This window comes from Mauremys mutica, chromosome 9 (assembly GCF_020497125.1).
Source record: "Mauremys mutica isolate MM-2020 ecotype Southern chromosome 9, ASM2049712v1, whole genome shotgun sequence".
Taxonomy (NCBI): domain Eukaryota; kingdom Metazoa; phylum Chordata; order Testudines; family Geoemydidae; genus Mauremys; species Mauremys mutica.
Genome location: NC_059080.1, coordinates 104,299,806 through 104,321,308, shown reverse-complemented (window position 1 = coordinate 104,321,308; position 21,503 = coordinate 104,299,806). Strand labels below are relative to the sequence as shown.

Here is a 21,503-nt window from a genome sequence, read left to right as displayed (position 1 = left end):
ACACAGAATCCTTCCATAGAGTATTTTAAACTAATTACTTAAAGAAAACATTTTAAATTCAAAACATACAGTAACGTAAACGACATAAAGATTACATACACTCTGGGAGAGGTAACGCCTACCTGGCAAACAGTGATATGTTGGAATGTTTCCAAAGAACTAGTGTAAGAATATATTTAAGAATATTTTCCTGCTTTTTCCATAGAAAAAAAGAAACAGTTTGAAATGAAGAGAAAAATGCACTACAACGAAGGACGAAATATCAAATTGGCTAGGCAGCTAATTGCAAAAGAACTACATGGTGAGGAGGAGGATGAGGATGATGAAGAAGATCAAGAGATGCACGATGCTGTAGATGTAGAAAACATGAGTACAGAAACCCCTGAACCTGGTGAGCAACTAATTGTCAAAGGAATGTTTAAGCATGGCGGTCCTTTGAACTGCCAGAAGTGCAGAAAAGCAAAAGGGTTTACCCTTCTTTTCCACTCAATTTGTAGCAACAAAGGCTGAGAATATCCCCTTCCCTATGCTATATTGATATAGCATCCATCATTGTAGTATCTAGGCACCATCTTGACATTTAGGTTCTTAGCTTTAGAAATACACCAAATTGGTATTGTTGATGTCTCAGACCCAGGGGTTCTTCATGGTGACACAATGGACAAGTAAGCCCATGTGTTTCAAACACTTCAGAAGTTCTCTACAGCCAGTCTTGCTTCCACTGAGCAAGCTGACCATTGTTGCAGCAACTGCCAGTACTTTTACTGAGGTGGGAGCAGGACCTGTACTGATGACTAAAATAAACACTGGGCATGTAGGAGTGTCTCTTTGCACTTGCTTGCCACTCTGCCGGCCGTACTGGGCTGGCACCACACCTCATAAGTACTAATATAGTGTTAGAGTAGAGCAGAGCAGGTCTCTAACATACTAGCTAAAATCTTCCACTTACATTACTGCAACTAAGCAGTTAGGACATTGGCATGTGGTTTTCTGTTTTATAAAATGACTTTACATTTCTGTATCTGCACTGAGAAGCCCAGCCTCCCTGCCATCTCACCTGCTGGAAGAGTTCTGTGATTTCTATCTGGGTGCTGTTTATGGAATTTGTTTCAGGACTCCATTCTTTGCATCAACTTCTGGCTAGCAATTTTTTATAAATAATGAAGTTTCATCCCACTTCTAGCTGTTGGGGGACGGCAGAGTGAGCGAGCACGCTTTCTCTTTCTATCGCTAAGCTTCTTGTCTGCACTACTATACGCCTCTGCTCCTCCCCCCCCCCCCCAACTGTGTTTGGGGTGTCCTCCCCATTAAGAATTATAGTGCCTACTTTTGCTGCAGCACAGCTCTTTGAAACAGCTTCTGTGGACATCATGAAATTGAGGTGTTCCACCCCACCCATTTCACCGGTGCTCGCAAGACTGTAGTAGCCATGAATCTGAAGTCTTAACCTTCCTGAGCTGCTGCTTGGCAAAGCTGTGAGTAGCAGAGGCACTAGAGCTGTCGTCAGACTCTGGAAGGTGCTGCATTAGTTTAGATCTACTTGATATTTGGAAGGTTTTCTTCCCAACAGGATAAACTAGTCTTTTGTAAAATGAGAAATTTTACAGAAATGGTCTAGGCTCCCACCCTCCCCAGGAAAGGTGACTGGCAACTGCTATTTTCAATTCTTGGCTATAAATCACAAATTTTGGTACCAGTATGTGTTACTGAGGGACTAAAGCTCACAATAACTGCTCCTGGGGAGTCGTCTTATATCATTCTCAGACCCACTGATTGTTTAGCTTTCTATGGTAATGCATAGGGCCCTACCAAATTCATGGTTCATTTTGGTCAATTTCACGGTCATAGAATTAAAAAATTCATAAATGTCATGATTTCAGCTAGTTAAATCTGAAATTTCATGGTGGTGTTGTAGGGGGTCCCAACCCAAAAAGTTGTTGTGGCGGGGGGAGGTCACAAAGTTATTATGGGGGGTTGCGGTACTGCTACCCTTCCTTCTGCATTGCTGCTGGCGGCGGTGCTGCCTTCAGAGCTGGGCAGCTGGAGAGCAGCAGCTGCAGGCTGGGAGTCCAGCTCTGAATGCAGAGCCGCCACCAGCAGCAGTCTGAAGTAAGGATGGCGTGGTATGGTATTGCCACCCTTACTTCTGCGCTGCTGCCCGCATTTCTGGGCCCTCAGTCAGCAGCCGCCACTGTCTGGCCACCCAGCTCTGAAGGCACCAGAGCAGAAGTAAGGGTGGCAATACCATACCAGGCCATCCTTACTTCTGTGCTGTTGCTGGCAGTGGCTGTGCCTTCAGAGCTGGGCTCCTGGCCTCTAGCTGTCCAGCTCTGAAGTCAGCGCAGAAGTAAGGGTGACAATACCACAGCCCCCCTAAAATAGCCTTGTGACTCCTCTGCAACTCTCTTTTGGGTCAGGACCCCCAATTTGAGAAACACTGGTTTCCCCTGTGAAATCTGTATAGTATTGGGTAAAAGCACACAAAAGACCAGATTTCACTAGGCAGGGCTGCCCAGAGAGCGGGGCAAGTGGGGCAATTTGCCCCGGGCTCCGCAGGGGCCCCCACGAGAATGGCTGAGGCTCCCTCCCCGGCCCCACCCGACCCTGTCTCCGCCCCTCTCCCAGAGCCTCAGCGTCCCTGGACAGCTGCAGCGTGGCTCCGGCGGGACCCCTGAGCTCCGCCCTGCTCAGAGCCGTGTGGTGAGAGGGCGGGGCTGCGAGCTCCAGTGGGGCCTGTGTTCCCTCCACTTCGTGTGGAGCTCGCAGCCCTGCCCCCTTACCACGCGGCTCTGAGCAGGGAGGAACTCAGGCCCTGCCGGAGCCACGCTGCAGCTGTCGAGGGTCGCTCCTGGATGCACTGATACCCCCGGCTCCCCCCTCACCGGGAGCAAGGGGCCAGGGCCGGGGGGGGTTAGCGAAGGGGCAGGAAGTCCCAGGGACAGTCAGGGCACAGGGAGGGGGCAGAGGTTGGGGGTGGCGGTCAGGGGACAGGGAATGGGGGGGTTGGATTGTGGGCATTCCGGGGGTCTGTCAGGGAGCCGGGGTGGGGTCCTGGGGTGGTGGTGGGGGCTGGGGTCTCTGGGGGACGGTGAGGAGACAAGGAGCAGGATGGGTCTGGGATTCTGAGAGGGGGTGGGCAGTCAGGGGGCAGGAAGTGGGTGGGGGAGCATGAGAAGAGCAATATCCTTCCCAACCCTACCAAGGGAGACCCCCCTCCCCCTGCACTCCCTGAGACTTCAGAGGGGTTAATTCAGTGGTTCTCAAACTTTTATGCTGGTGACCCCTTTCACATAGCAAACCTCTGAGTGTGATCCCCCCCACTTATAAATGAAAAACACTTTTTTATATATTTAACACTATTATAAATGCTGGAGGCAAAGCGGGGTTTGAGGTGAAGGCTGACAGCTTGCAACCCCCAGTAATAACCTCATGACCCCCTGAGGCGTCCTGACCCACAGTTTGAGAACCCCTGGGTTAATTTTATTTAGCACCCTGTGTCCATTCACATGCCTGTGCTATTTTGAGCATTTCAGTTTTCACAACATAGGCTCATCCCAGATTCTGGAACAAGCTCAAATGCTCAGTTCGTGGAGTATGTACATAAGCTATACTAAAGACAAACCCACAGTAACCGTCTCCAGTTTGTGAGGGACCCCATGGAGCCAGTCTCTAGGAAACAGATAAATGCATGGAGGTTAAGTCCATTAATGGCTATTAGCCAGGATGGGTAAGGAATGGTGTCCCTAGCCTCTGTTTGTCAGAGGGTGGAGATGGATGGCAGGAGAGAGATCATTTGATCATTACCTGTTAGGTTCACTCCCTCTGGGGCACCTGGCATTGGCCACTGTCGGTAGACAGGATACTGGGCTGTATGGACCTTTGGTTTGACCCAGTATGGCTGTTTTTATGTTCTAACCTAAGTGAACCCAAAGTTATGGAGACAGATATGAGTCAAGGAAGCCAGCAGAGTATCAGAAACCTGGAAAAATCTCTGACTGGATGGGCTCAGGCGTTTGGTCACAAGCTGAGGTGGTTTAAAAGTTTTGGATTTTTTTTCACCAGAATTTTTTTATTGTTTCTTTAAACAATCAAACACAGCAAGCAGCAAATATGTGGCCACACGCTTCTGAAACCCCAAACCATATTCAGGTTTTGGCAGACTAATTTCAGCTTTTCAATTAAAAAACCACAACAAATTTTGAAGGAAAGCAGACATTGTCCGTGGTTTTTTTCTGCTTTTTAAAAACCCCTAGTTTTCAATCCAGAAAGTTTTGACGGAAAATATTTGTCCAACCCTTTTAATGAGTTTTAGTGGCTTTTAGCACTAGCTGATGCTGAGAACCAGTGATATCTTGTAAAGAAGTTTTCTCAAAACTGGGTTTGTGCTGAGATGCAGAAGGTTTATTTTTCCCAGGGCTGCCTGTGGGTGCAGAGCAAGTGGGGCAATTTGTGCCGGGCCCCACAGGGGCCCCCACGAGAATATAGTATTGCAATTTTTTTATGGAAGGGGCCCCCGAAATTGCTTTGCCCCAGGCCCCCTGAATCCTCTGGGCGGCCCTGTCACTGGGGGAGACCAGATTGCACGGTCCGTGATGTGTTTTTTCATGGCTGTAAATTTGGCAGGGCCCTAGTAATGCATAATTCTAAAACATATAATGGCTATTTACTAGAGCTTCACTCTCCAGGGGAAAGGAGGACACCAATAGGCATCTTTATGACCTTTCTCCATGGCTTGAAGCTGCCATCTTCTTTCTGCTCCCTGCTATAAAGCAGGGAGGCAGCTCCGCTCCCCAGCTGCACTCTCCAGGGGAAAGAAGGGCACGCCTTTGCAGCATTTTTCCATCTCTGCTGTTTGACATCACTCCATCCTGCTTCATAATCTGATTTCTGAGCTGCATCTGGTAATTATCAATTCTTGACTGACTGCTCGTGCCCAATTAACTGTGTACGTTTCTAACGCTTTATTTACCAGTTTACCAGTCCAGTAACTCTCCTAACTAGTTCAGCTTGAGTTTTCCTTTTTGTGAACTTGTTGCTTAACTTTCTGTAGTGTAGTTTATTCTTTCATTTCTATCACTTTGCCTAATCAGTGAAATACTTCATCACCTTTTAATCTCTATGTAATAGGCTGAATATCTGATTCACTTTTGCTCCGTTTACCTAATTATTTTTCTCTTGAAAATCCTATAACTCTTCATTTTTATCTTTGCTGGTGGATTGAAAGTTCTCTCTTGAGTAACTGATTATATGTATAGTTTTTTGGGGAGCAGGAATGATAAAAGGGGAATGAACTTTAAGCAAACCTGTGTTAGTAAATGTCTTGTCCCTGTCTTAAATTCCTACCAACCTTCTGAAAATTGTCTGCAATGAGGCTAATGTTAAGAGAACTGACAGCTCTCAATTAGGCTTTCAGATTTAATAGGTCCACAGGCAGGCAACAACTCTTGGTTATTCTTCAAGTGATTGTGGACATATACATTCAACTGTAGGTATATACTCAATGCACTTGAGTTGGCGATTTTGTACCTTCTCAAGACACTAGGCTATTACTCAATCTTCATGAGTTGATGCCCACTTCAGCAAAGCATTGTTACTGTCTCTTTTCATATAATCCATAGTCCTGCCCCCTGGGAAGGAACTGATGGTGAGTCACCTGCAATGGAATATATATGTGCCCAATCACTCAAAGGAGAAAAAACTGTTACTTATCTGTACAGTAACTCTTGTTTTTCGGGGTGTGCACGTATACATTCAATGACCTTCCCATCATCCCCTCTACTTCAGACATTTAGATAGATGGTGGTGCCCGGAAACAGGGAAGCAGCAATCACACCCCTTTTATGCCCTCATTTTAGTGTACAAGGAGAGTAGTGGCGCATACGTCACCTAGTGGTACTGCTGGCAATAGCCTCCAACTCCAGTGCTTTAGGCACACATATATCGGCAGTGGGATGTATATCTGTACAAACATCTCGAAGAACAGCAATTACTGTATAGGTAAGTAACTGGGTTTTTTTCCAGAAACTCAGTCCAAAATAACTCTCCCCCCTCTCTCTCTCTCTCCGCCCCCCCCCCCCCATGTTGTTGAAGTGAGCCTACTGCATATGGTATCCCTATAGATCATCCTATATGGCCTTAAAACATTGTGTTTGGACAAGAAAACTGCGTGCATCAGAGTCATAAATCTGGGACAAATTTCCACAGGGCTAAAATAGCTGCTGTTCTAGAGACTTCATCCTTGAATTTTTACCAGCTTTGTTAATCTCCTTGCTTTAGACATGCTGTTTAGTTGGGTAACTGGTCATTATTTCTTAGAGTAGATCTTTCTGGAACTCAATCAAAGTGCTATTGATGTTATTCGCAAGGCTGCATCTTTGGACTCATAAGAGTGTTTCACAGCTCTTCTGGATCAGGGTCCAAATAGCTTCAAAAGAGTGCCCACATTGATGTCTTTCTAAAAGATCTACTCTAGTTCAGCTGCAAGTTGTTAGGCTCTATAGCGTACAAATACTAGGCTTACATAGCATGGAAGGCTAACTTCTTCAATTGTTGGATTTACTGGGTGAAATTCTGTAGCCTGTTATGTGGGAGGTAAGACTAAGTTTCATAGTAATTACTTATGGGCTTAAGATCTGAGTCCGTATAATAAAGTCTCCACCCAAAGTTTCTGATAAGGCATCTTCTGTTTTGGCTAGTAAGTAAACTGATACATCCTGTACTTTTTCCTGTGTTGGCTTTTAGTCAAATTTCTGTTGAGCCTGTGGCTTTTTTAAATTCACATTATACCAGTGAGAGTCTGTTGATGAGGTTTCTCATTCATCTATCATATCTCTGAGATGGCATATAGATCTAGCAGAGTCTTCTAATTTTTTCTCTTTTTCCATGGTGTGCAAACATGGAGTATATCTTACTCTCCTGGGGGAATGATTTGGCTGCCTAAAGTCTCTATCTTAGGAAGCTGATTCAGTTATATTTGGGTGTGAAGATCTGGACTTTTCATCTGTGCTTTTGTGAAAAAGCTGAGTAAAACAGTGTCTTCAGCATTTCCTCTTGGTTAGGACTCCAGGGAGTGGCAGAGTCCATTAGCAAACGTGACATTATGTTCATGACTATCCCGTCATCCTTTTTTATACCACTACCACCCTATGCTCTCTTCCTTCCCTTGTGGATTCCTGCCCTTCTGTTTTATCCTGAGACTAGAGTTTTAACCCTACCTGTCTAGTGTCCTTTTTCTGCATTGTCAAAAAGTGAGGCAAGTGTGTCACCAGAACTGAGGTCTTAAAGGGATATTGTTCTTACTCAAGCTCCATCCCAGGTCCTGCTAACTGAAGAGTGGCCTTTGTCAGTTATAGGCTTGACTGACTCAGGGTCCAAAATACTCATACCAGAGATAAAATGGGAAAACCACAGTTGTGCTGTGTGCCCTCTAAAATCTCCCTTCTGCAGATAGGAGTCCTGGATAGAACTGGGTGCCATATAGGCAGCTCCCAGTGCAATGGCTCGTTGATTTTCCCCTGTAGAAACGATAGGGCCCCTAGTCAGGCTTTTGTCCTTGCTGAGGTTTATAGCCTGAGGCTCTGAGTTTGGGCTCCAATTCTCACTGGTCTGTTTACGTCTGCTACACAACATAGGCTTATTTCCAAAAGGCCAGGTGGGATATGGGGCGGCTCCAGACCCCAGCACGCCAAGTGCGTGCTTGGGGCGGCATGCCGCTGGGGGCGCTCTGCCGGTTGCCGGGAGGGCGGCAGGTGGCTCCAGTGGACCTCCCGCAGGCGTGCCTGCGGAGGGTTCGCTGGTCCCGTGGCTCCGGTGGACCTCCCGCAGGCATGCCTGTGGAGGGCCCGCTGGTCCCGCGCAGCTTTGGTGGAGCCGCGGGACCAGCGGACCCTCTGCAGGCACGCCTGCGGGAGGTCCACCGGAGCCGCGGGACCAGCGACCGGCAGAGCGCCTCCCGCGGCATGCCCCCTTGCTTGGGGCGGCAAAATGTCTAGAGCTGCCCCTGGGTGGGATACCAGTCTGTCCGATTGTTCCTGTCTTTGAAAGGGGGAGATCATCTTGACCTGGCTTGCTGTGGGTTAATTAGCCTGGCATATTTGGCCGTCAAGCTTTAGGTGACTAACTTTTGTTGGCTAAACTGGCCCTCCTCATAGGAGGCATTGTCACTTTTCTGTGAAGGACAGTGTGGGTTTTTTACTCTGGTCAGTCTACAATAGACCACTGTATTGTTTTGAATAACCTATTAAGCACAGGAAACTTTATTTTATAGATCTAAAATCTGCTCAGGACTAAGTCACAAATTTATATTTTATAGAATTCATGCAGCTGTGGAAAATTTTGTTTAGTGACTGTGGTGAAAGCTTTGCCCTGTAGCATGGTTTTTTAGGTTAGATGTGGCTGCGTTGGCAGTTTGACTAATCCTTTTCCTGTAGCAAGGGGGTCAGGGAGAGGAGCCTTCCTTTTTTTTTTTTTTTGAACTTCACATGAGCTCCACAAAGGATCATATCATTCCCCCATTTGATTGTTCAAAAGACTTTATCTTTGTATCTTAGACTCCATTTGGAGGCTGTTGACACTTTCCCTGATACCTTTTAAGTTGGGCTTTTCAAATCATTTATCAAAGACTAAAGTCCTTATTCTTGGTTCTAAGTTTCCTTATTGGTTCTAGCCACTAGACTGTTGCTTTGAACCAATTAATACTTATTTAGGACTGCATTCTGCCAAGATGGTAAGTGGGAAGCATTGCTTCTTGGTATTTTCTTAAGCCATCTGGGATTTGCAAGATGGTGTTACAGTTACTTATGGGGTTGGCTTAAGATCATTCTTTTGCTGTATTGTGTGTGTTTAATGCAAAAGTTTCTTCCATAATATTGTGTGGAGCGGAAATTTGGGTGTGTCTGATTCAGAAAACCTTTAAGGAAAATTTTAGAAGTTGTGGGTGATGTGCTAGTTTCTTTAATTCATATAGCATGGTGAGGCTGAAATGGCAATTGAGGACAAGTGTTAATTGTAACTATACTTATGCAACTTATACTTATGTCCTGCTAGTGAAGGCAGGGGGCTGGACTCGATGACCTTTCAAGGTCCCTTCCAGTTCTAGGAGATAGGTATATCTCCTATTATTATTATTACCTTTCACTATAGTACTGTGCTGCTTCATTGCAAAACTCTATATAGTAGGTCCACCCAGGATTGAGCTAAAAAGTGATGAGTATGCCTACGTTACAGGAATTGTGTATCTTGGGCTCTGCAAATGTGTAGCTTCTCAGAAATTTTATAGGATATATCAGGGTCTCACATAGTGCAGCAAGGATCTTGTGTTCTCACATGCTGTGTATGTGCTAAGAGGTGCTGTTTTTTCAGCATTTTAGGATGAAAATAAAGTGAACTATTTGGGAGGGTTTTGGTAGTGGCTGAGGTCCCAGAAAAAAGTGCAGGTTGCAGAGGGTATGTCTACACTGCAACGTAAGCCTAGGGTTAGTAGAACTTGAGTTAGCAGACCCTGGGTTTCTTAACCTAGTTCTTGATAATCTACGCTTATTTGCTGCATCTACACTGCAAAGTAAAAGGGCTTGAACCTGGGTCTTGGCTTGACCTGTGCTCGGACCCTCCACACTGGTGGGGTCCTGGGGCCCTGGATTATCATAATTTGTATGTAGATGGAAGAGGTCGGGGTAGGCTTGAGTCTGAGTTCAAACCCTAGGCTTACATTGCTGTGTAGACATATCCTGAGTCAAATATGTTTCGTTACTTCTGCTCTTTGTGGCAACCGAGGAAGGCCTTGTGAGTGCATGTGGTTCAAACCATGAATATTTAAATCTGTTTTGTAATCTCTCTCCTTTTTTCCGTTATACAGCACATGCTACTAGTGACCAGCTGGAGAACAGAGCGCACATCATAGAAGAAATCTGTCCAGAACTGTAACTGCTCGTCAAAGCTACAAACTTATACAGTGCTTCATGGTTTTGCGACTCTTAAGTATTGAGAGGCATATCAGTTATAGTGTTGTATTGCCAAGAATGTTAACTTTAGAGACTCTTATATTAGGCAGAAAAGCTGCCTAACTGGTTATTCTTGTGCCTAGTATTTCATGAAGAGTACTGCTTCATAATCCATCAAACCAGAAATTTGAGACAAATTAACTTGCATAGCATATTGTCACTCCACATGCTTTAAAACATACAAAAAATCAGTATCTTTTGGTTTTGTTGATTATTTATTTGACACTGTTCTAGATGTGGTATCTCTTATAGTAGAAAGGTTTTGGAATTCAAGAGCCAAACAGTACAGTAAATAACAGGTTGATATGTACTATCAGGTGAATTTAGCAGTTAAAAAAGGATTATTTTAGTAGTGTAACTTTTTGTAGAATTTTTCTGACCTGTTAATCTAGATATCAGTATGTCATGACTCCTATTTTCTCAATCTTTATAAGAGAAGAGCTGCATTATTTTTGTGGTTTAAAAAGAAATCTGTTTGGAATTGGTTATTAGTTCCTGAGTAAGACAACACTAATAACTGGTGAGATATTTGTACACTAAAGATGTGCAGACATTGATTTTGCATCTAATTGTGATGATCTCTTCCCTTGGGGATAGATGGGTTTTGGAACTTTCCTTATTTATCTGTTCAGATCTCAAAACTTCTCTCCAATATTTTCCACTTCAGGCCCCCCATACGTCACTCTACTGATTTCCTTAAGATCTGCCTTAGAATCCTTTGCATCTTCTGACGTGCTGTAACATGAACTCATGCTGCTAGCATCTGAGGATAAGTAGTTGTCTGAACAAATCTACTTCAGTACTATGGAGATGGAATGGCGTAGCTTTGTATCGTGCCAGCCTTCCACTCCGCCTAGGTAACTGCTGATGACCTAATTCCTTATTGAGACTTGTCATCTGTATATTGAAAACCACTGGTTTAGAAGTTTCCTGATCCAATGTAACTTTGCAGCAGCTGCTTTTGTAAGATGAAGGCTATTTGGAAGAATAGAAGGGGGGTTGTCATATAATGTATAATTTACGTGCTGTTAACAGTGTGGTTCTATAGCCCTGATGGAACCTGCAGTTTACTGTAAACAGTAATATCCCACTCAAAAGATCTTGACTATGGTGTGGATGTACTAGTATTCAGAGTAGTACTTGGTTTTATTCTGCAAATGAAGTACACTTAAAGCTGTGGGTTGGTCATGGAATATTTTGTATTCAATTATGTCTGTATTTCTCTTAAATTTGAACTAAATTTGATACGGTCCAAAAGTCCATAATTATACGGACCTATTTTAAAATGACTTCCTGTCCGCTGTATTTGTGAAGTCTGAATAAAAAGATGAAAAAGTTACCTTACAATTATTTTGAACTCACGTTTGAGCTTTTCTGAAACACTAGAATGCCATATTTATCACTGGAAAAATACAATCACGTGGAATGTTTCAGTAGACCGAATCTTCTGCCAAAAGTGTGCGGGTGAGCTATACCAAATTACTGTGTGGGTTCCTAAGTATCTGGTTAATGTTCCATTTTGTAGATAGCTGTGTTGCCAGCTCTTGTAATATTTAGTATTTCTTAGCCCCAGCTCCTGGATTTGTGTGATTAGTGAGAATCTCAAGATTATTGATTTAATAAAAAAAATTCTAGCCCTTGTGGTTGCGGAGTAAAATTTTGAAAACGTGAATCCTAAAGGCTCAGTCATGAAAAGGCAAACAAAAACCTCATAATTTTGGTGGAGGCCTGGTTTGATTTCTGGCTAAAATTATCTTTTCCATTAATTGGAAGTAAGGAGAGATTGAGTGATACATCTGTTTTTGCTTGATTATATGAAAAATAATTGCTTTATTTGCTACTGTTTTTCCAGTCTTTTTTTTTAAATTATTTTTAAGATCATGTTATAATTGCAAGAATATTGATTGAACTTGATTCTGGTCACTTTTGGCTAAATCCTGAGAGATGGCTGGGGCTCCCATGAGAGGTGAGGTGATTAGTGGACGCTGACATCCATTGGCTTGATTTAACTTCAGGAGTTGAAGGGTACATAGCACTCAAGGATTAGAACCGCTCCAGTTGTCTTGACAGATGAGAATTTTTAGCATCCGTTTATATAAGAAAGCACTAACTGCTAGACACCTGTGTCCGTGAAGGATGGCGTTCTCTTCCTTCCCCTCTCCTCTCCTCCCACTGCCAAAACAAGAGCCAGGATGTGTCTGTTCTTTGCTGTGCTTGTCTTCCTAAATGTGGCAATTTATATTGTTGGGTTGTTAGATTTACAGGGCTGCTCTGTGGATGGGTTGACGATACTTATGAACAAACTGTCCAGTTACAACAAAGGAGCTAAACAGCTGCTGAATGGTGTTGACCCACTCCATAGCAGTGAAGCTACTGTTTCAATGTTGCATGTGCTGTCTATCACTCAATGTCAAACATGGTAGTTTCTATAGACTAGTTTGGGCCAAAAAGTGAGCAGTTTAAGCCACTTGTTCTCTTTTGTCACCCTCACCCCCTTTCCATTCTTGCTTGTACAGAATCGCATTTACAGCCAATGCCCCAAGGAGGTGCTGCTGTTAGCATCCTCAGTACTACCGGGGAAGGATTTTATTTATATACACACATTGTTTACTCTTCAGTAAACAAACGTAGATCCTAAAAAGAATCTGTTTTCCATGACAAGCCATAAAACACCAGGTATGGGTGGGCTGTACCATCTTGGCGGAGGGGTTATCTTGAATTGCTAATGTATCCCTAGCTTTCATTAACTTTGAGCAACTTGTTGTTTTGGGTACATAGGCCCTTTGATGACTAAGGGCTCTTCAAAAAACAAGCTATGCATGATCTCCCTGATACCTCAATGAGAGATAAATTAAGTACACCTGAAATACAAATCTATCTTTCTCTTAAGTCGGTTTTTATTGGTAAAGAAAATATAATATAGAGGATCATCTTTAACACTTACCATTACTATAAAAATATGATTGTATGTATATTTTCTGTTTTATTGCTGGTGGTTGGTTCATTTCATTTGGGCACAACTTGATGTTTCTTAAAAGTTGTTTCAGTTTGGAACTGGGATTACTTGGCTTTATCCACACCACTATCTCAAGACATTTTAAAGGCTAAAATTAGGTAAATTTGTTTCAAAACTTGTGATTATTAAAATGCAGTATATATAGTTTGTTTGTTTTTAAACTGTTCAAGGTACCTGTCATTTGTTGTAAATCTGCCATATTGAAAAATAGCCATATAGAAAAAGGAGAGGAAAAGGAAGAGAGTCTGCTTGGCTTGTCTAATAGGAAGAAGATAGTAAGATTGCTTATGGACTTGTAATATCATGGTGGTTGTCAGGTGCTGGGTACTGCAATGAGGTGTATAAAAGCAGACACAGAATGTTACGACTATTTACTTAGAAATTGGAGAATAGAGCTCCTAAGAACCTGTTCTGCAACACTTTGCATGATAAGAATTTTCTACATTTATTTTTTAAACCTTTTGTTTGTAAAATGAATTGCTGGAGAGATAAGAAGTTTCTGTAAATAAACTTTATACTAGACTCTCATTTGCAAATAGCGTCATTTAAATTGTTCATTAAGAACATTCTTTTGGCTTTAACCCACTGATGGAAATGTTTATTGAAAACTGAATTTCTTTTCGTAGCCTGGTATCCTGTGTTAAACTATTTGATTTGTATAGGTCCTCTTCCTCAAAATATTTTAACCTGTTTTTACAGTTTTTACAGTTTGCTGTTTCATAGTAATTTCTCAAATTTAGTGTTTTTCCCACTTCGCAACCAGTCTTAAATGTGAGATGCACAGTAAATTATACCCACTAATCCACTGCACCCTTCTAATATTAGGAAAATCAGATTCTGACTTCGGGTTTTTTAAAAGAGAAAATTGGCAGTTTTTGTCAGATCTGGGTATCACAGCTGGCTACTGAAATTGATGTTGGAGCTCCACAAATGAGGGGGACATTTAGTCCTACTTTATAATTGTGTTGTAGTGTCATTTAAAAAAAAACAACCTCTAATGACATGGTATCTCACTGAGTTACACCAAACCTGGTGGAGTTATGGTCTGTATGGCAGCTTCTCTGCCATCCCAACAATATGGTAGCCTATGTAGGTATGTGTGTGTGTACTATGCTGCCTAGCTCAACAAGGACAAGTGCAGAGTCTTGCACGTAGGACGGAAGAATCCCATGCACTGCTACGGACTAGGGACCTAGGGGTTACAGTGGACGAGAAGCTGGAGATGAGTCGACAGTGTGCCCTTGTTGCCAAGAAGGCTAACAGCATTTTGGGCTGTATAAGTAGGGGCATTGCCAGCAGATCGAGGGATGTTATCGTTCCCCTCTATTCGGCATTGGTAAGGCCTCATCTGGAGTACTGTGATCAGTTTTGGGCCCCACACTACAAGAAGGATGTGGACAAATTGGAAAGAGTCCAGCGGAGGGCAACAAAAATGATTAGGGGGCTGGAGCACATGGTTTATGAGGAGAGGCTGAGGGAACTGGGATTGTTTAGTCTGCAGAGGAGAAGAATGAGGGAGGATTTGATAGCTGCTTTCAACTACCTGAAAGGGAGTTCCAAAGAGGATGGATCTAGACTGTTCTCAGTGGTACCAGATGACAGAACAAGGAGTTGCAGTGGGGGAGGTTTCGATTGGATATTAGAAAAAACTAGGAGGGTGGTGAAGCACTGGAATGGGTTCCCTTGGGAGGTGGTGGAATCTCCTTCCTTAGAGGTTTTTAAGGTCAGGCTTGAGAAAGCCCTGGCTGGGATGATTTAGTTGGGAATTGGTCCTGCTTTGAGCAGGGGGTTAGACCAGATGACCTCCTGAGGTCCCTTCCAACCCTGATATTCTGTGATTCTATATTGATGCAGGTGGGGGATCTGCCTGGTTATCCTGTAACATTACAGCTGTTGCTGTCAGTGTGGAGGATTGTGGCCTCCTTTTACCATACTGGATTTTGTTTCCTTAGGCTAATCCCTCATCCTTGGTGCTTGTGGGGTAAACAGTGTGAATTAGTAGTCTGCCCCATGGGGGTCAGCCCACCCTGTCACAAGGCATGACCCGTTAAGATTTTGAAAGGTCTGATACGTGTATATGCACCCAATACACACGTGCCTAGGCGATATTGAGAGGAAGCCGTCCTGGGAATAAGTCTTGTCACTGTGTCCCTATGGGATAGGGGCCATGGGCCTTGCAGAGTGGGTGGGGGCTCTCCTACCACTCTTGCCCAGTCAGTTGGGGTGAACTACCTCCTCCCTCACAACAGTGCAGACATCAGGAGAAGGTGGCCTGCTGAATCCTCTGGGCCTGAAGAGTGAAGGAGAAGCTTAGGCCCTACAATGGGCTAAATTACAACCCAGCTCAGAGGAGGAGAGCTTGGGGGCTCCTGTGTGAGAGGTGACCCAGTACAACGCCAACTCCAGGCAGAGGGCTGGGGTGGTCTCCCAAGCACAGTGTGAGCTGGCCAGAATGCTTGTATGGACTGAGAATCGGGTGAGCAGCTAATAAAAAACTGTCAGGGACAGTACTTGTTCCTGTTAGTGAAGGCAGGGGACTGGACTCAATGGCCTTTCAAGGTCCCTTCCAGTTCTATGAGACAGGTATATCTCCATATATTTATTTAATAATTCAGAACCTCTAAGGGCTGTGAACCAATTTAGTCTGTAAAAGCAGCAAAGAATCCTGTGGCACCTTATAGACTAACTGACGTTTTGCAGCATGAGCTTTCGTGGGTGAATACCCACTTCTTCGGATGCAATTTAGTCTGGGTAATTGACTGAAAAAACCTGTGTGGGTGCAGTGCAGTTCACCTGAGGTGCCACAGGGGGAAACACTGGAGGGTAGTGTCCCATGATATAGGCATCGAAATTATAGACCAAAGGGAAGTTTAGACGAGGGGTTCGCAGCCTTCTTTCTGAAGCCCCCCCCAATATGCTATAAAAACTCCAGGGCCCAGCAGAGGTGGCCCCGCGGGGGCTACGGACGCAGGTTGAGAACTGCTGCTTTAGAAAATCTCATCTGTCCCCCTCTGTGCAGCCCAGGTCATTAAATTTCACCCAGATACTGCTGTGTTGAACCCAATAACTTGATTAGCTAAAGCAGTGGTCCCCAACCTTTCAGAGTGGCGGGCGCTGAACGACCAGCCGCCGAAATGCCGCAAAGAACCGACGTCATCAAGAAGTGTCGCCGCACAAATGCCACCGAGAATCAGCAGCTTTTCGGCGGTGATGCATCTTGGCGTTGCTGCTTCTCGGCAGCATTTCTGCGGCTGGTTGTCCGGCGGCCGCAGTCCTCGGTGGCGGGGTGCTCCCTTGTCAGTAGGCAGAGGCACATAAATGCTCCATTGGGTGCCATGGCTCTCGCGGGCATCGCGTTGGGACCACCGAGTTAAAGCATCTTCCAGAAAGGCATCTGGTCCTGATTTGAAGACCGCTAGAGATGGAGAATCCACCACTTCCCACGGTCGTTTGTTCCAATGGTTAGTCACTTTCACTGTGTCATATTTCTAATTTGAATTTGTCTGGCTTCAACTTCCAGCCCTTGGTTCTTATGACCTTCTCTGCTAGATTAAAGAATTCTTAATATTTTTCCCCATGAAGGCCGTCACCTGTCTCTGATAAACTGAACAGATTGAGTTCTTTCTTGAAATCTTTCGCTGGAAGGCATTTTCTCCAGCCCTCGAATCATTTTTGTGGCTCTTTTCTGTGCCTTATCCGATTTTTTTCAATGTCTTTTCTAAAATATGACACCAGAACTTCATGCAGCATTCCAGTGTGTGATCAGTGCCTTATTCCGAGGAAATACCATCTCTTTACTCTCTTCTTTCTATGTATCCAAGAATTGCGTGAATTCTTTTTGCCACAGCATGGTGCTGGGAGTTCATGTTCAGTTGTTTGTCTGCTGTGACCCCTGAACCCTTTCCAGAATCATTGCTTTCCAGGTCTGTATTCTGTAGAGATGACCTGCATTTTTGATCCTAGATGTATAACTTTTTTTTTATTTTTTGCTATACTAAAACCCGTTTTGTTTGAATGGACCCAGCTTACTAATTGATCCGGATCCTCATTATTTATCACTCTGCCAATCATTGTCATCTGCAAATTTTATCGGCACTAATTTTATATTTACTTCCAGATCACTGATGAAAACATTGAATAATGTCAGGCCTCTTACTAATCCCTGTAAAACTCCCCTAGGACTACCCCCATTAGATGTTTCCCCAGAGGCAAACGCCTTTCTGACATCTGTCAGCCAGTTCTTAATTCTTCTGTGTCCTCCTGTACATTGTATAGTGGTAAATTTTTAATCAGAATGTTGTACGGTACTGTCAGTCACGTTCTACCCTGAGGATCCACCTGTTTTCAAGTCGGGGCTGGGAATTCTTTACTAAAGCTCACTGCAGTTGTGGGATCACCATTAAGGTCTTCCAAAATTTTGGGAGTGTCCAGAGGGGCAGGGAGAAAGTTCAGGATTTGATGTACCTGAAGTGAAAAGCTGTCTGGACAACATGAAGGAAAGCAGTAAAGGGCAAAATGTTCTATTTCAGCTTAACATAGTGACCTACTCAGTGTTCAGATAGCTGGCTGAATGTCTCCCTCCCCCTCCTTAGGATGGGGACCTCAACTTCTCGCTGGCTGCCGCCTTTGACAGCCCCCATACAGGATGGGGCTTATGCACAGAGCACCCACGCTTCCCGTGTAGGAGAGGGCTCGTTTCTTACTCTCTTGTGACTCCATGACCCATCTTGAATATCAACGAGCCCTAGGACCCTTGTGTTCCCTCTGTTGTTGGTAAGTGTCAACCTTCTGCTTGGTGGCGGCTAGAGTGAAACTGGATTCTCAGTGGCTGTTCTGCACCTTGGGGGGTGGATGTGTGAATAAATTAGCCTCTGACCTCTAGGCATCAAGAGTGAGAAAGAATAGACAATGTTTAAGAAGGTACAAAAAATGTATTAAAGGAAAGAGGGTTAAGTTACAAAAAAGGGCAAGGATGGGAATGGGGTAAAGGGAAAACCTGGAGAACCAGAGGACCATAAACCCCACAACAATAATCAGTCTCCCTCAGATATCCCCTCTAGTAACCAAATGCCATTGAAATCCTCCCACATAATGACAGGGTGCAACCACAGAGTTTCTGCAGCTGTCAGTCGTCTGTGCACACTGTCCTTTGTGTTGGAACTCTGTCCGTGAGCTGCTGAAGGCAAGTTCATACAGTAAAATAGATGCTGCAGGCCTGGCTGCTGCTTGTGTGTGATATGTCATAAACGTCTCCCTCTTACTCTCACAGATATTGTGGAGCACACAGCAAGCAGCAGTAACAATGGGAATATTGGTTTCACTGCGGTCTAACCGAGTCAGTAAACTGTGCCAGCGAGCTTTTAAAAGTCCAAAGGCACATTCTACCACCATTATGCACTTGCGCAGACTATAGTTGAACTGCTCCTTACTACTGTCCAGGCTTCATGAGCCATGGGAGCAAGGAGTAGGATGGGGTAGGTGCAAACATGCGGTGCTGCCAACTGGGAGAGCAGCCTGAGGCAGAAGCCTCCAGCTGGCATTATATTCCAGGCAGGATTGAACCTCCATTAGACGAAACTTAAAGAAGAGAATGACCTGGAGTCATTCCCATTTTTGTCCAGGCGCCCCCGACCGACCTCACCGAGGCCAGCCAGGAGCACCCATGTCTGCCCAGGCTCCTAATCGAGGTCGGCCAGGAGCACCCATGGGACAACGACTATAGCTAGCAGTCGTACTGTTTGCCGTCCGCAAGGCAAGGCAGGGGGATGCTGCTGTGTAGCACTGCAGTACCGCGTCTGCCAGCAGCATCCAGGAGACATACGATGACAGTGAGCTGAGCAGGCTCCATGCTTGCCGTGGTCTGTCGTCTGCACAGGTAGCCCAGGAAAAAAGGCGAGAAATGATTTTTTTGCCATTGCCTTCACGGAGGGAGGGAGGGGGGCCTGATGACGTGTACCCCGAACCACCCATGACAATGTTCTTGCCCCATCAGGCATTGGGATCTCAACCCAGAATTCCAATGGGCAGCGGAGACTGCGGGAACTGTGGGATAGCTACCACAGTGCAACGCTCCGGAAGTTGACGCTAGCTTCAGTACTGTGGACGCATACCGCCGACTTAATGCGCTTAGTGGGGACACACACGATCGACTGTATCAAATTGATTTCTAAAAAATCGACTTCTACTAAATTGACCTAATTTTGTAGTGTACACATACCCTTACTCTGTCGCAGCACCTGCTACTGGTCTGGGTCTCAAGCACAATTAGGCAGGCTGTTTGTTTCCCGATCCCTGCCTCTGTTCTGCTGTCATCTGTCTGAATTGCACAGACCCACAGACTAACATGTCATGAGTGGCAGTGGAGTTATTCCTTAAACTACAAAGGTTAGAGGAGTATGACGTTGATCTCGCCACGCATACTAGCTATGACATGAGATTGCTTGTGGCATTCTTGGAGGTGCTGACCACAGTGGAACTCCACTTTTGGGCTCGGGAAACAAGCATTGAGTGATGGGATCACATCGTGATGCATGTCTGGGATGACGAGCAGTGGCTGTAGAACTTTTGGATGAGGAAAGCCACATTTATGGGACTGTGTAGTGAGCTCACACCAGCCCTGCGGCACAAGGACATGAGAATGAGAGCTGCCCTGCCGTTGGAGAAGCATGTGGCAATTGCACCGTGGAAGCTGGCTACTCCAAACTGCTACTGATCAGTCGCTAATCAGTTCGGAGTGGGAAAGTCAACCATTGGACTCGTGTTGACAGAAGTGTGCAGGGCCATTAATTGCATCCTGCTCGGAAAGATTGTGACTCTGGGCAGTGTGCTTGACATCGTGGATGGCTTTGCACAAATGGGCTGTCCTAACTGCGGAGGAGCAGTAGATGGCACACACATTGCAATTCTGGCACCAGACAACTTTGCCACCGAGTACATTAATCACAAGGGGTATTTCTCAGTGGTTCTCCAGGTGCTTGTGGATCACCATAGGCGTTTCACAGACATTAACGCAGGCTGGTCCAGAAAAGTGTATGACGCGTGTATCTTTCGGAACACTGGCCTGTTCAGGGAGCTGCAATCAGGGACTTTCTTCCCGGACCAGAAGATCACCATAGGGGAAGTTGAAACTCCCATTGTGATCCTGGGAGACCCTGCCTACCTCTTAATGCCGTGGCTTATGAAGCCATACACGGGGCAACACATGGCAGCAAGGAGCAGTTCAACAATAGGCTGAGCAAGTGCAGGGTGATTGTTGAGTGTGCTTTTGGCTATTTAAAGGCTATGCTCAGGAGCTGCCTATATGGGAAGCTGGACCTGGCCAATGACAATATTTCTATGCTTATAGCCATGTGCTGTATGCTCCATAATATTTGTGAAGGGAAGTGTGAAAGCTTCACTCAGGGCTGGACCACAGAGGCTCAGCGCCTGGCAGCTGAGTTTGAACAGCCAGAGACCAGGGCTATTAGAGGGCCGCAGCGCAGGGCCATAAGGACCAGGGATGTCTTGAGGCAGCAATTTGAAGCTGAAAGCCACTAATATTCGTTGCTATGCTCAGGAGTGCAGTGCTTGTAATGCTAGGAGGTGATTGTGATTGGCGCAGACGATGTAATATGAAGATTTAAGATAATTGTCTGTAGCTTTGCATAGCTGTGTTTGCTTTCAATTAATAGAATAAAGATTGCTTTCAAACCAACACAATTATTTTATTAAAAAACAGCCGGAGGAGAGAGTCAAACAAAAAAACACATGAGCACTGAGGGGGATGGGGTAAGGGAAGGTCCCAGGAGGAGGTGAGGTCCCGGGACTGCTAAAGATTTGTGTATGCCCAGGGATCATATCCAACCTTCTCCTTTGGAGTACAGTGCAGCGGGTACTGTACTTCAGCAGGGCCAAACTGCAGAGGGACGGGTGTTGAGTGCAGTGGGTAGTGGGAGTCTGCAGTGCTGGAGTGTGATGGGGCAGGAGTGGAACGCCACGGGTTTAGACTGAAGCCTGGAGGTTGATAAGAGTGTGTTGGCAGTGTCTGGGGGGCACATGGGAAAGAGTTTTGCGACAGTGGCTGCAGGGGAGGGTGGGCATGGAGCTGCTTGGGTTGCAGAGCTAGTATTGCCTGGAGTGTCCCCGCTTGGCACTCCATAATGTTTAAGAGCCGCTCTGTGGCTTCATTCTGGCATCATCTTGCTGTCCTGCCACTCCTTCAATTCCTGGACTGCATCATAACGTTACGCAGGAAGTCCTCCTTAGTTCTTCTTGGCCACATTCTAATTCTGCGCAGCAGTTCAGTTGGCAATAACAAAGAGGGAGGCTGGGCTCCCAAGGTCTTCTCTGTGAAGCCAAAATGCAACATTTTACAGAAGCAGTGTTTGCAACACAAAACCCTGATTCAGTGATTTAAAACACAGCCAGTACTCTCACACCTGTTGCTAACTGGCTGACCCCAGGCAAGCACACATGAGCTACAAGACCCCCACAATGCTGAGTAGCTGCAG

The 21,503-nt window shown here is 45.1% G+C and overlaps 1 protein-coding gene across 2 annotated transcripts in view; it reads left to right on the top strand.

Annotated features, from left to right (window-relative positions):
- Window positions 1-17,760, top strand: part of PPP1R2 (protein phosphatase 1 regulatory inhibitor subunit 2) — a 39,171-nt gene extending 21,411 nt beyond the window's left edge. The window contains exons 5-7 of one of the 2 annotated variants that reach the window (XR_006582202.1): window positions 206-391; window positions 9,854-10,855; window positions 17,607-17,760. Coding sequence is in view for 1 of the 2 variants with exons in the window: in XM_045030297.1 (XP_044886232.1) it covers window positions 206-391; window positions 9,854-9,921 (254 nt within the window). In the remaining variant the exon portion in view is untranslated. Of the gene's footprint in view, window positions 1-205; window positions 392-9,853; window positions 11,636-17,606 lie in introns of those variants that run through there. The other variant, XM_045030297.1, reaches the window with a different exon arrangement.
- The last annotated feature ends 3,743 nt before the right edge of the window (window positions 17,761-21,503 follow it).